This window comes from Scomber scombrus, chromosome 1, assembly GCF_963691925.1.
Source record: "Scomber scombrus chromosome 1, fScoSco1.1, whole genome shotgun sequence".
Taxonomy (NCBI): Eukaryota; Metazoa; Chordata; class Actinopteri; order Scombriformes; family Scombridae; genus Scomber; species Scomber scombrus.
The window spans coordinates 1851836-1865883 of NC_084970.1; the positions used below are offsets into that span (position 1 = coordinate 1851836).

Sequence of the window (14048 nt, forward strand, 5' to 3'; positions counted from 1 at the left end):
TGGCACTGGCCATAAAAAAAGTCATGTGGTGCGACCATGATTCATCTTGAAATAAATTAATTTACTTAACACGCTTCACATCTTTTTTTACAAGTTTTCAGTAATATAAAGTGTTTGGAAACAAAGTATTTGCATTTTTTTAAAACATTTTTTGTAAATGATGATCTTTTATTTATATAAGACATTTCAAGATGAATCATGGTCGCACCAAATGACTTTTTTTTAAGGCCAGTGCCAATTAATCTTGAAAAACCACCATTAAAATCACTTTCAAATTGTAATATGAATTGTCAGGTACACAACATTCTGAATGTTTGAACTACTGCATTAGATATGCTTGTTTTTATTATTTAAAATTGAGTTGTTGAAAATCCTTATACGTCATTGACCCATATATACATTCAGCGCACACTACTACTACTACAGTCTACAGTTAGCCAGTTAGCTGAGTTAGCCACCGAGTTAGCCGCTGACCTTTTTTTAATCATTCAAATTTGGCAGGGTGGTTAACAACACACTTTTCTGTGGTATGTCAAACTCAGAACACATATTTATTCTTACTTTACACAGACTTTAAATAACCAAGATGTGAGAAATGTCTTTATTCAACCAACATGTGTAGGACAGAGCCTTCATCAGGATGCTTTACAGAATGTGTTACAATATACCTATACCATTGATACAAAATATACACAATTCCCAATTCTACAGTCTTCATTTATTTATCTCACATGTAAGAGACATGCAAGATTATAAATCCTGAACAACCCTTTCAGCCTTACTTTGAACTTGTGCAGGGCTTCATCATGACTCAAACCATGCAGTGACTCTCCATTCAGCTCCAGTATCTCATCACCTACATACACAGACACATAGAGGGAGTCAGAGATCACATCATTAGAATATCATATACACAACTCATATGGAGTATTATGGCTTCCCACTTACCATATCTTTATGAATGAAAGTAAATCATATGTTTTAAGTTTAATATGACTATAAGCATGGTTTAACACCAGGTTCACCAGCTGTGCTTCACTGCCTTCTCTAGTTGAAAGTATTAGTTCTATTTCACCTGTAAACACACCCAACATCTTGGGGGGAGGACACACACTGGAGTACACTTCTACATCAGCAGAAAAGTCAAAAGTTCAACCACTGGAGGTGAGCAAAAAAAAAAAAAAAAAATTCTTTACCCCTGCTGGGCTTTAGTATATTTACTATAAATCTTCAAATATATTTCATATTGTATTTTTTTCCAGTGTGAATGTACACTAAACATGTGGTTGAGCCACAGCTTAATTACATAAATGACATCATTTTAGCTACAGCAAAAAAATCAGAAGTCTTAAAGGATAATTTCAGATGTTATCAAATCTGTCTGACTGACTACATTCTAACAGCCAGGTGTAGGTTTGCTGTCATTACTGGTCTTTACTACTCAAGATATGCTCAGAGTTAACTTTGAGGTAAACTTTTCTCTTGTCGGATTCGATATGTTTGTTGTTTATGTGTCTTGAGAAATCTGACCGTCTCCTTGAATGAACTGGAAATTCGTGTGTAACAGTAACAGTAGTCTCATTCACTGTGACAAAGATTAGATTACTCAGTGTGTGTTTGTGTGTGTGTGTGTGTGTGTGTGTGTGTGTGTGTGTGTGTGTTTCCCTCACCCTCCTGCAGTCTTCCATCAGCAGCCGCTGCCCCTCCAGGGAAAATGGTCTTGACATAGATCCCCATTGGTCCGTACATGCTGTCCCTCCCACCCACTATACTGAAGCCCAGACCCTGGAACAACATCATCCAACACTTATAGTCACAATCATAAGCGTAATCATAATCAAAGGAACAGTTTACCAATTTAGTGTGTTTTTCACAGTATAAAGATCAGAGAAGTTAACCAAAACTAGAATTGAACTAACTGAAAGTCAAAGTTCAAAGTAGTTTAAACAAGAGCAGCAGATGGAGTTAACAGAGACAGTAGTGTACAGTACTGTACATGGTCGACAGATGTTATCCAGTTGTTATCATGGTCTGTGAGAAAACTGCTGTTGTCAAATTTTAGAGGGACAAAAGACCTGCAACAACCTTTGCTGAAAAGAGACAATTCATATAATTAAATGAATAGTTTTGGTGTTGATGTGTACTTCCTACCTTGCCGTGGCCCTTCATCAACACAATGTTACAGATTATGAAGGCTTGTACATTGCTGCAGGAGTGCACCAGCTGGGCAGAGCTGAGAGAGCGTGACGGGCGGTGAATAGGCTGAAGAGGAGCAGGAACACACATGCACACACACACACACACACACACACACACACACACACACACACACACACACACACACACACACACACACACACACACACACACACACACACACGTGATAAATTGACATACCATCTTTTACAGGACTTTGGTGATCCCCCATCCATTGCACCATGATGTCTGCATACAACCTCACAGAACCACTAGCATGGCTGTAGACTGTTGGTAGTAGTTTAATTGTCCATAATGTAAAGGACATGATGATTTTGAGTTCACAGATGTAAGTTTTCATTTGTGTTACTTAAATTAATACTGTAAGGATCAAAATCTTACCTAAACCTGCATTAAATGATTTTTTGGCCACTTAGGGGGAGCAGAAACATTTTAAGTTTATATGTTGAACTCAGCAAACATCGAGCAGTTACAGAGCAACATTAACTTTCATCTGGAATCAAGCTTGCTGAAAGTCACTATAAAGCTCTGTAAAGCTGAGGGGAGCTGTTGAGTAGAGCCCGACCAATATGGGATTTTTAAAACCAACAACATTGATTATTGAGTGGAAAAATTCACCATGGCCAATATGGTAAATATTTAAACTGGAATGAAAATAGATGTGGATTATTCACTGATGACTATGCAAAGGTACTCAGAGGCTGCTTTATTAAACAAGTAGCCTAACTAATAAAGTATATTTAACATTATACATTAAGCACAAAATAAAGAATAAATAGAATAGCAAAATAAATATTGCTGTGCAATATCAGTCATATCAATTAATTGAACTACAATCAGAAATGCTTTTTTTCTTGCTTATCAATGAATGGTCATGTTTGTTTATATTTCACTGTTCATGTAGAACTTTAAGTAACTAACAATAACTCTGCTGCCATGTGAAGAGATGAAGAGCGGCAGGTGTTATTGATGAAAACTTTGGAAAATAAGACGTTGAAATTTTTATTTTTGTAAATGTAACAACTGTTATTCAGTTTGAGGATAAACTGAACTGTGAGTCCTGAACTAAACCGTTTGGTGTGAATACATGCTCACACAGTAGCTTCCACTTAGTTGACGAGCTATGAGAGTAGCTAGCTCATTAGCTAATGTGGCTAACGGCCAGTGTTGCCAACTCTTCAGTAAGGAAAGTAGCTATTGGCTGTCCTAAAAGTCGCTAGAAGTCGCTAAATGACGTCATCACCTAATTTGCATAATTTTCGATTTGCGTGTAATTATAATGGACGCTGTAGGAGAGAGGAATAACATCAAAAAAACCTAAATATGTTTAGAACTACAAATTAATATTCTTATGTTGATAATTGGTTTGTTTTTTAAAATTTAAATCAATTTTGTTCTGTATTATTAAATGTCAGAATATTACATTTAATCAAAAGACTGTTATGTGGGGTGGAATTGCGCAATTTATTTGCAGTCTGGACGCGGAGTAGTGTGGGTCTCTCTGCTCTCACTGCAGCTGGGTCTGCTGCGCTAGGCTACTGTGAACCTGACTGCCTGTGCGTGCTTTGGGACGGGGGAGGGGCTCACGGCAGCACCCGCTGCTCGTTGAGGACAGTAACTGCAGAGCTATACGTCCTTTCACTTCAGTCTCAAAAACACCAGAAAAGTCTCCAATAACACCAGAAAAAGTCGCTAGATTTGTCGCTAGTCGCTTTTGAGGAAAAAAGTTGCTAAGAGGGTTTGGAAAGTCGCCAGATTTAGCGAGAAAGTCGCCAAGTTGGCAACACTGCTAACGGCTAATGTGGCTAACAAGTATGGGGAGCTCTGTGGCTAACGGCTAATGTCGCTAACGAATATCAATCAATCAATCTTTATCTATATAGCGCCAAATCACAACAAAAGTCATCTCAAAGCCCTTTACACATAGAGCAGAGCCCTGTACTACGAAGCTGGATTTTCTCTTATCGAGGTAACTTCAGGGTTAACCCTGGGTTTTCCGTCCTATGAGGATGGTTCACTTCTTACCGGGGTAAATTATTGGACAAACTGATTAATCCAGGTGTGTCTGACCTCACTAGTGACAACAACAATGGTCAGACAAACCTGGATTAATCAGTTTGTCCAATAATGTAAGACAGGAAAATAAAGGAGCTGTACTGAGTTCAGGAAGTAGTGGAGCTGTGCATATAGCCTATTAACTCAGTTTCAATAACCATCCCAAAACAATTGAACATAAACGGCTGGATACCAGTGCTCTGTGAAATAGTAATTATTTAATGCCAATATTAATAACTTGAGGCATTCTTATACAAAACATAAATAATATTGCACAAACACAAGTTTAGAACCAAATTGGAAACAAATAACTTATTAGGTTTACACATTTTACACACAACGCTGTTGACTGTTACAGCAGTGCCCCCTTGTGGCAGAGACAAATCCCACTCTCTCACTTGCGGCCGCAAACTTGCCTTAAGGCATCAGAATCGACGGTGCTGATTGGATAAATTCCTGTTGCTATGTGCGAATCTCTTGTCAGTAATTGGCTGGCTGCTGCACTGACTGTCGCCCCAGCCACTCAGCAGGGAGATTTTTTCTCCGAAAATTATGATTTATATTTTATATATGATATGTTGTTGCGAATTTAAACACACAATTTACTTAAAATAAGTGATTAATGTTCTTTCATTTTTAAAATCAAAATCAAAAACACTACGGAGGGCGGTGCCCTATCGCCCTCTATTGGCCACCCGCCACTGATGTATAGGTAACCATGTGTGATCTTTAATGCATTCTTCTTATAATGTCAGATAAATCTAATACCTGTGTGGTAGTGAGAGGAAACTCCAGCTGCTGGGACAGAGACTTCCTGTTTCCATATAAATTCCCATTTCCATGAGGATGACTGGAATACAGCTCTGGTGTCTTCATGATGATGCTCTCCAGATCCCCAATCCAGTAAGGATGAACACCTGGTTATAAACACAGTGTCGTCAGAAAATAAACATCAGGGACACTGACTTCTCTATTTCAGTATATAAATATGTAGGCTAGTGTCTGAAGAATCTGTATAACATAAGCTGTGTCCCAGTGTGTTAAAATATGAGTTACAAGGTTTCTATCCAACAGCAGCGTTACCCAATCAGAATAAAATTGAAGTTATTTGGGGGACATGAGCTTCAGTGCTCAGGGGCCCCTGGGGGTACTAATGCAGTCTTGACTATAAAACAAGTTAGTGTTTATTTTGTACTCTAACAACATAAACTGTATACTATTTGTGTACTGTACACAATTAGTATATGGTTCAGAATTAAGACACAGTAGAGTTTTTAGCCATGCATGTTCAATGAGGCTGTAGTGTTTTAAATTGAGCTAAATGCTAACATTAGCATGTTGATATGCTCATTGTAGCAATGTTTACCATGGGCAACGTTTTAGTTAGTTTAGCATGTTAGCATGTCAACACTCAACTGAACTTAGCCATAAAAACAAAGTGCAGCTTACATTGGGATGTGTTTAGTTTGTTGGGTGTTTGGACACGTAAACCAAAGTATTTGATAAATGGAAATGTTGACCTGATGATTGCACTAGAAGTAAAGGATCACAGTTATTACAATCCATCCTGAGTGGGATATGTATGTCTACATTTTAGGGCAATCCATCTGACTGCTGTGGTGACGTTTGATGAAAACGTCAACCTGCTGCTGGCTGAGAGGTCAGAAGATTCATCCTCTGAGAAGCTTTAAAATCAGTTCAAGTTCAAATAGTGTATGACAAAACACTGAGTATTTGTCAAGCTGTTTCACTCTGTAACAGACTGATAGGCTGACGGACAGGCTGATAGGATGTAGTACAGGACTGATAGACTGGACTGCTTTATAATGTAAAGGGTCTTCAGTGTTTCTCTCTGTCGAAATAAACACTGTTGTCAAACTATCTGCCTTTATATCAACTAGTGTAACTTACAATAACATCTTCAATCCATTCAGTCTAGTCTCACAGAGGTGGAATTGTAAGCAGTAGTGTTTCACACAATTATACCACATTTCCCTGGTGGTGTGGCTTCCTGGAACAGAAAGGATATTACTCCCTGGCCTCACACCGCCCTCACACCTCCCTGAAGACAATAATCATATTAGAAACAATTTTCCCATTGCCTTCTCTCTCCTTCCATCATCCTCCGTGTTTGCTGCAGACTCTAAAAGCTTTAACTGTCTCCTGTTTGTGCAGCTTTCTACCCAAATGTGACCCAGTGTCACACAAAGTAAAATGCAGTCCAGTTACTGGTTTACCCCTCTGGATGGAAGATTGTATTATTGAGATAAAACTGTATGATACCCACTAGTTGAATTGGAGCGTGTCCTGTTGCCGGCCATCTGTCCTGGTGGGTTCTGCTCAGGTTTCTCCGTCTCCCAGCATCTCTCCTCATTTACCTCTGGGATGGGCAACTACACACACACACACACGCACACACACACACGCACACACACACTTGGATGAACAAATGGATTCACATTACCTCACACATTAACTTAAAAGGGACACATAAAGATACCTGTGTGGGCAGTTTTTCTTTCATATACGAATAAATGTTAAAGTGGCAAAAGATGGATTTACCTTGAGGTGGTTGTTGTTGGCCATAACTTCTTCATCTGTGTATCCAGACAGTGACAGATGATCAGATGGAGGAATGAGAGCTGGATGCTGTGGGCTCATAGTCACACTATGAGATCGGAGAGCGTCTTCACACGAAGTGTTCTACAGCACACAATACACACACAAGTCATGAGAAATAGAGTATCTTTAAAGTTCACTTCAGCCTAACCTCATGCACATTTCACATCTCTGTATTGATTCTGATGTACAATTCACAGGAATACATTTCACCAGTCATTCTAATCATCCTAATAGATCCCTCTGTTTAATGGGATTCTAAATCCTGCTCATCAGGGCAGCAAGACAGGGCAGGACAAGTTTATTAGTACATGAGCACATTTCATATACAAAGGCAGTCCAAAGTGCTATACAGATCACTGGTGGTAGAATAGAGTCAAGGCAATATAGTATATTATATAATGGTATAGTAAAGTCTAGTGTAGTGTAGAGTGCAGAAGAGGTAGTAGAGTAGAATCAAGGCAGTATAGTATATAATATAAAAGTGAAGAGTTGTAGTATGGTATACTGTGGTACACTATAGTAAAGTAGAGACTATAGGGAGTAATAATATAGAGCAGTATTGTATAGTATAGCTGAATTAGTAATCAAGGCAGTAAAGTATTATACAGTAGCATTATATAAGGCAGAGGTCACTAATAGGCGGACCACAGTCCTGATCCCGACCCAAACGCCGTCCTATCCAGACCCAGACCTGTAGCTGATGAAATATTGAGGATTGTTAAATTTTGTCCTAGCGTTTCTATTTTAAGAGGTGCAGCTTATCCAGCTATTACGGTAAAAGTGGAGCGGCCCTCAGAAACTAACAGACCAATGTGCATAACCAATCTTCTCATGTGACGCTAATCAGCCAATCAAATCTGTGCATTTGGACACGTGGAGAGACTGGACTGTCAGTGACATACACACAGAGAAAAGAGGAGAGACAGAGAGGTGACAGATAAGAGGTAGAGTTACAATGTATGAATACAGTTCATGTATTGGGATGTTTTGTTATAATGCTATCACATGTGAAATTAAGTTTATTTACTTTATTTAAGAAGCACAATTAAAAGCTTTCTGTAATGCACTTATTTTAAAACGCTATCTTTATTTAACATAAGAAAATGTATTTCTTATTCTTTTTTTATTCGTATTTTATTTATTCTATTATTACCCACTAGACACAGATGCTGAAGGAACTACAATGCTACTTCAAAGTACTGAAAAATAACACAGACATGATGATGTTCCAGACCTTCACTTGAGGAAATGTTCACTAATTGGACCTCAGTGAATTTTAATTGAATCCCCCTGCTATAGATTCTAACTTAGTATAGTAGAGAATAGTATAATATCATGGATATATTAAAAGAGGGAATAACAGTTCATAAGCAGCCTTACTTGGTATGGTATGACCAGCAGATTACTGTGCTGTTAGAAATGTTTATATATATGCTGTTGTATAACTGACACTACTGAGTTAGTTCTTTATGACATTTCTCTACTTATGCTACTGTAACACTATGAGCTTTACTCTTGTGAACCCTGTGGCCCATGCCAGCAACCTTCAGGTCAACAGAGAGTCACAGGGTAAATTAAAGGCATCAGTATAAGCTGTTAACTATTGTGGATACTGATAAGAATCAATTGTTAATCTTAATTCAGTCTCATGGGCATTAATGCCAAAACCAGAAAGCGGAAAGTGCATTTGCAAAACAGAAATGTTTCATGTGATTTCATAGAAGTTTATTTGGGTTTGGCTTCACCAAATAAAGTAGCAAAATATTACAGAGCATAAGTGAGCAGAGATTTCAACCTACTCTAAGCAGGCCAGGGCAGTCAATGCAAGACACTCATTCTTGGCACCAGGATTACGCTGTGCTACTGGATTAGCATCACCACATCCTCTCCTTCCACTGTGGTGCACAACAAGTCACCAAGATACCAAACTGGCATAGTGGAGGAAATAACCTCAATGCATCACGCATGTTAAGACTTTATGCAATTGATTTCCTGTATTGCAAAACTAGGTGGAGCCATTATGAAACCAAAACATTTAGTACATAAAATTCTCCCTTCTGGTTTTTGGATGCTGTCGTAGACAAAACAGGCAGATGGATTTTAAAGCTCCATGTATCCATGGTGACATGATCTATTTATCCTCTGTATTATTATGATCTAGTCTTTGAAACCACGTGAAAAAGGGCGTTTCATTGCTGTCAGCGAGCCATTATGAAAAAAAAAACGAAGAAAAAAAAAACAGACAGCGTTGAAAACAGAATCAGCTGAGCCCAGCTGTCACATGTTAGACATTCTTTCCTACTGCTTTTTTTTTTCTCCATTTCTCCTTCATTCTGCTGTTCAGGTTTCCACAGCCTCTTAAAAAGTGACTCAAATAGACTTGGCAGGATGATAAGGTGTTACACCGCCCAGCACGGCAAAGATAGTAAAACCTGAAAAAGTCCTCATATACTGCCTGAGAGGCTGCTCAGGAGCAATGAAAACACACTACCAGCACCTCTGCTGCTCACTGACACAGCCATCAATAGTTACTGAGAGTGTGCTGCTCATATATGATTTGACATTTTTTAGGTGTTTTTAGAAAGGACCTGATATTAAGTTACATAATATTTCCATGACTGAACTGTAGACATCCCAAGAGAGTTCTTTGTTCCTGCTTAGTTAATGATGTCAGAATGTATCAAATTCCCTGACTGTGTCTGTCTGGAATACACCTTTTCTAGACACCACAATATTCCAGAAATTCAATAAGTGCTGTGAAGCATGAATTGTATAAATATTACTCAATTGTCTTCTTTTCACATTCTTTATGTTGACCACATTTAAATTCTTTAAATTCTTTTATGTGTCTATCTGTGTCTGACTGGACTCCAAAAAGCCTGTGTGTTTGTGTGTGTGTGTGTGTGTGTGTGTGTGTGTGTGTGTGTACTAGGTATTCCTAATGTTGTGGGGACTTAAATCTGTTCACACAGTTATGTTATGGGGACTCGCCTGTCTTATGGGGACAAAAAGCAAGTCCCCTTAAGGTAAATGATTTATTTTAGGGTGAAGACTTGATTTAAAGTTAATATAAGTTTAGGGTTATGTTAAGTTTAGGATAAGGGTTAAGATTAGGCATGTAGTGGTTATGGTTAGGATAAGTGTCCAGTAAATGAATGTAAGTCAATGTAATGTCCCCTGAAGTGATGGAAACATGGTGTGTGTGTGTGTGTGTGTGTGTGTGTGTGTGTGTGTGTGGGATGACTGGGAATGTGATTGCAGCATGAGAAAAATGCCATGCCCACACAGACACAGTTATTGTCTAGAAGGGGCTTACAGACACTATACTGTCATTTTCAACCATCAGCATCTCCTACACTCTGTGTGTAGCCCTGTATACACATCTCATCATTTTAGAAGTGATTTAAATGAGTTTAATTCATATGTTTAGATTCAATTTGAATTCAGACTAACACATCACATGGTTGCCCTTCATGCCACACACTTAAGAGGACTGTAATTATGTTAAGTTTTTTTAAAAATTCTTTTCATCTTATTCTAAATTTAACACCCACGTTTTTAATTGTAAATAAGACCAGATGAGCTGTTCACATCATTACATCACTACAGCCTTTTTTTATCGGCTGCCAGAACATTTTAGGTGTTACTGCAGCATTCTTTTAAACACATACAAATCCTCCATCACAGCTTGTTCATTTCTGAGTCAACCCTTAGTTATCTAGATCAAAAACTGCATTTAGGAACAAATTGCAGGTAATGCAAAATAACATTTGATATTCATTATTGCATGATCTCAAACTCCTTTGTAGTGATGAACTGTGGGTGTTTACTGAGATGCACTGAAGACAGAAGGATAGGGAACACATGTCACAGCAGAGTGCATTTCATGTGTCAGCTGTTATTACCTCACTATAGGCTTTAATGTGAACGCTCCTCGTTCCCTCCCCCTCCATCCAAGCAACGTCGTTTAGACTCTGTCCGTTAAAGGGTGCCAGCTTGTCTGGACTCAGGAAGCTGCAGCCTCTGAGGACACACACACACACACACACACACACACACACACACACACACACACACACACACACACACACACACACACACACACACACACACACACACACACACACGCGCGCACAAATACAGCTGAAAATGAAGGACACAGAAACACATAGTGCACAATAACTAGTGTAAAATATCACCTTATGTAATTTAGAAGGTATGTAAGGTAAGGTCATTTGATTTATATAGCACCATGCAGACACAGTGCAATTCAGAGTGCCTTACACGGGCTTAAAATACAATGAAAATAAGACATCAAGATACATATATTTGCATAATTGGAAAGTGAGCAGACCCAATTATGTATCTGACCCTGGACGGAGGTGGGGGGGGTACTATGTGTGTAATGTATGTATGTGTGTTTTATATATTGTAAAATGTAAATAAAAAGAAGCTTAAAAAAGACATTATAACAATTAAAAGCACAAAGACAAACATTTACAAGATTAACAAGATGGTACATATCTAATTTACTGGAAAATTAATAAACAGCTGTTCCAATTTTCAGGCCAAATATATCCATATGTAACATAAACTGATAGAGGCTGGAAGCCAAAAATGTAAATTTAGCTTTTCTGAAGAAGTCATTTATCCAACACCTTTCAATAAATGATCAGTATCAGGACTGCAGTGTTTAAGTACAGTCAGTATTTTTAAGATTTCGATTTTTTTTTCTTTTATTCTGGACTCAGACATGTCTCAGAACACATTTTACATTTTTGTATGGGTATGGTTATGAATGTTTATGTGGTCATGGGTGTGGTTGAGATGTGTTTGGGCTGGTGTGTGTGTGTGTGTACTAGTGTTATGTGTATATATTTGATATTTTATGCTGCAATTGGACTGCTCAAACTGAGTTTCATTGTATACTTGCTATAGATCTATTCAGTCTCTGCCTCTGGACCTAACCATCACAGTCCTTAGAGTTGAGTCCAGTTGTGGCTGGCTGCTCTCACAGCTGTCACTTCATCACAGCACTTTACTGCACTGTGACTGGGAAGACTTTATTTTCCAGTGTGTCTTTATCATCTAACAGCCAAGCATCCTCATCCTTAGACCTATAGTTTTATGAAGAGAAACAGCACTATAGCTAAACAGGTGCTAACTGTGACACCATTTACACATCAAATGCTCTAGTTGAATTGTTGAAGGAGCATGAACCTCACACTAGCATATCATCCTTATGTAAATGCAAAGCACTATACAGAGGTTTGAGGTCAAAGTTGACTGGCTATGAACAGCATGAATATGACAGAATGAATGAAGAATAAAGAACAGTATATTTGTACTTTTCTGGTTCTTTGGTCTTGGTCTTGATTTAGTTTCGCTGCCTTTCAGACTTAATCTTTTAAAAGGAACCTATGTGAACCTTTGAGTAAACATTACAAGAAAGACAAGCTGCAGCCTATCAGCAGTTAAAGCCAGCAGCCCTGCAACTATCAGGATTCATTTAGAACACTGATAAGAATGCTACATTAGAGCCATGCAGTTATCTGGAAATAATCTACCCCTCATCCACTATTCTCTATAGCCATGGTCAAAAAAAACAAAACAAAACACTTTAAAGTTCTGTTTCCTCAAGTCTGGATGATGTCATTGCATCCTCATGCAATGACGTCATCCAGACCCAGACTTTATCAGTGTACTGTATCAAATGAGACATGCTGCAGACACCATATGACTGTCAGGTAGAGGTGTAGAGGTGGTTCAACACAGGAACTGCAGACCTCTACTTACATCTGGGCAGGTCAGTTTACCTACATACTAATATATATCTGCAGATATAAGAATTATCTCAGTCATGTCATCATCAAACAAGTATGAACTGTTATTATGTGAGCAGTAACACAAATAGGAATGAAGAGCATGGATGTTGAACATATTTATAAGTTATTACCTGTATTTTGTAGCTGGCTAAATAGTATTGTGAGGAAAGAATTACTAGAATGGTCAGAGGTTATCCTTTGCACAACAACTGACACTGAATACTCAAAATGAACCAAATCCAGAGTAATCGTTATCATCACTGACAGAATCCAAAGCTTTTTGCACTAAAGCTTCTCTCAGCAGTGACTCAGGGCGTACTCACACTAGGCCTGGTTGTCTTGTACCATGCTCGAGCATGATTGCCCCCCAACTCCCCCTCTGTGTTGTTGTGTTGAAGAAAGTGCTCTCCCATAGCACAGCGGAGTTCAGAATTTTACTTTGTGGCTTATTTGGAATGGTTTTGGGTGCGGTGACACACGCCCCTCACACATGCCTTATAAAGCCTTATCAATTATTCAACACAGCGATTTAATGGGACAGTCGCATCATTGACGTCACAGTTAGTGATCACACACACTGCCTGAGCCCAACTGATCCGTGCCTGAGCCCACCTCCACAAGCATGCCCAGGCACGGTATGGGTCGCCTAGTGTGAGTACAAGTCTCAGTGTCAGCTTAGCTCAACTTTGGATTCCAACCCAAGACTGAACTTAAGATGTCGTGATGTTTGAACAGTGATGTGCTCACTTAGCTTCAAAACTAACCAACAAGTATTAAAGAGCAAAGAAAAATAAGCTCTAACAAGATTCCAGCTTTCTCTGAGTCTCTCTCCTTTTGCTCCGCAGACATCGCATGCATTTCATTTCAACATTTCACAGTGTGTCACCAACAGTGTTTTCTCATTTCATATGCAAATTTGGTAGGCCGACTCGGTCAGCAAACATGGTGCATCTGAGTCTAGAGGAAGGGATGCAGGATGTCCTTGACTGACCACTATGATGAGCAAAGCAAGGGTCACATGACAGATACATCCAAGGCATCCGTTGACACAGAGGGCTCCAGCCAAAAGATGCAAGGTTGTCCAGTTTAAAAGTTCAAATCTGTTGGCCGATAAAATATGTGTAATATGAATGATGTCTTCCTACAGTTTAAAATGACTGTCACTGTGATAACTTTAAAGAGTTGTAAAACCATCTTATAGTAAAGTACTTATATGCAGTGTTATTGCTCTGAGAAGCCTTCAGACTACTCCAACCAGCCTCCATATATCATCTCAATGTACCTGAAGCAACATAAGGCTGTTTTAGGACTTACTGCTTGGTAAGAGGG

The 14048-nt window shown here is 38.7% G+C and overlaps 1 protein-coding gene across 1 annotated transcript in view; it reads right to left on the bottom strand.

The window, feature by feature from the left end:
* il16 (interleukin 16) overlaps positions 1 to 14048 on the bottom strand; it is a 52651-nt gene that overhangs the window by 22825 nt on the left and 15778 nt on the right. The window contains exons 5-11 of the mRNA XM_062417674.1: positions 10800 to 10917; positions 6835 to 6975; positions 6560 to 6665; positions 5041 to 5189; positions 2152 to 2262; positions 1671 to 1785; positions 783 to 856 (exon numbers count right to left, since the gene is read on the bottom strand). Coding sequence (XP_062273658.1) covers positions 783 to 856; positions 1671 to 1785; positions 2152 to 2262; positions 5041 to 5189; positions 6560 to 6665; positions 6835 to 6975; positions 10800 to 10917 — 814 coding nt within the window. The remainder of the gene's footprint in view (positions 1 to 782; positions 857 to 1670; positions 1786 to 2151; positions 2263 to 5040; positions 5190 to 6559; positions 6666 to 6834; positions 6976 to 10799; positions 10918 to 14048) is intronic.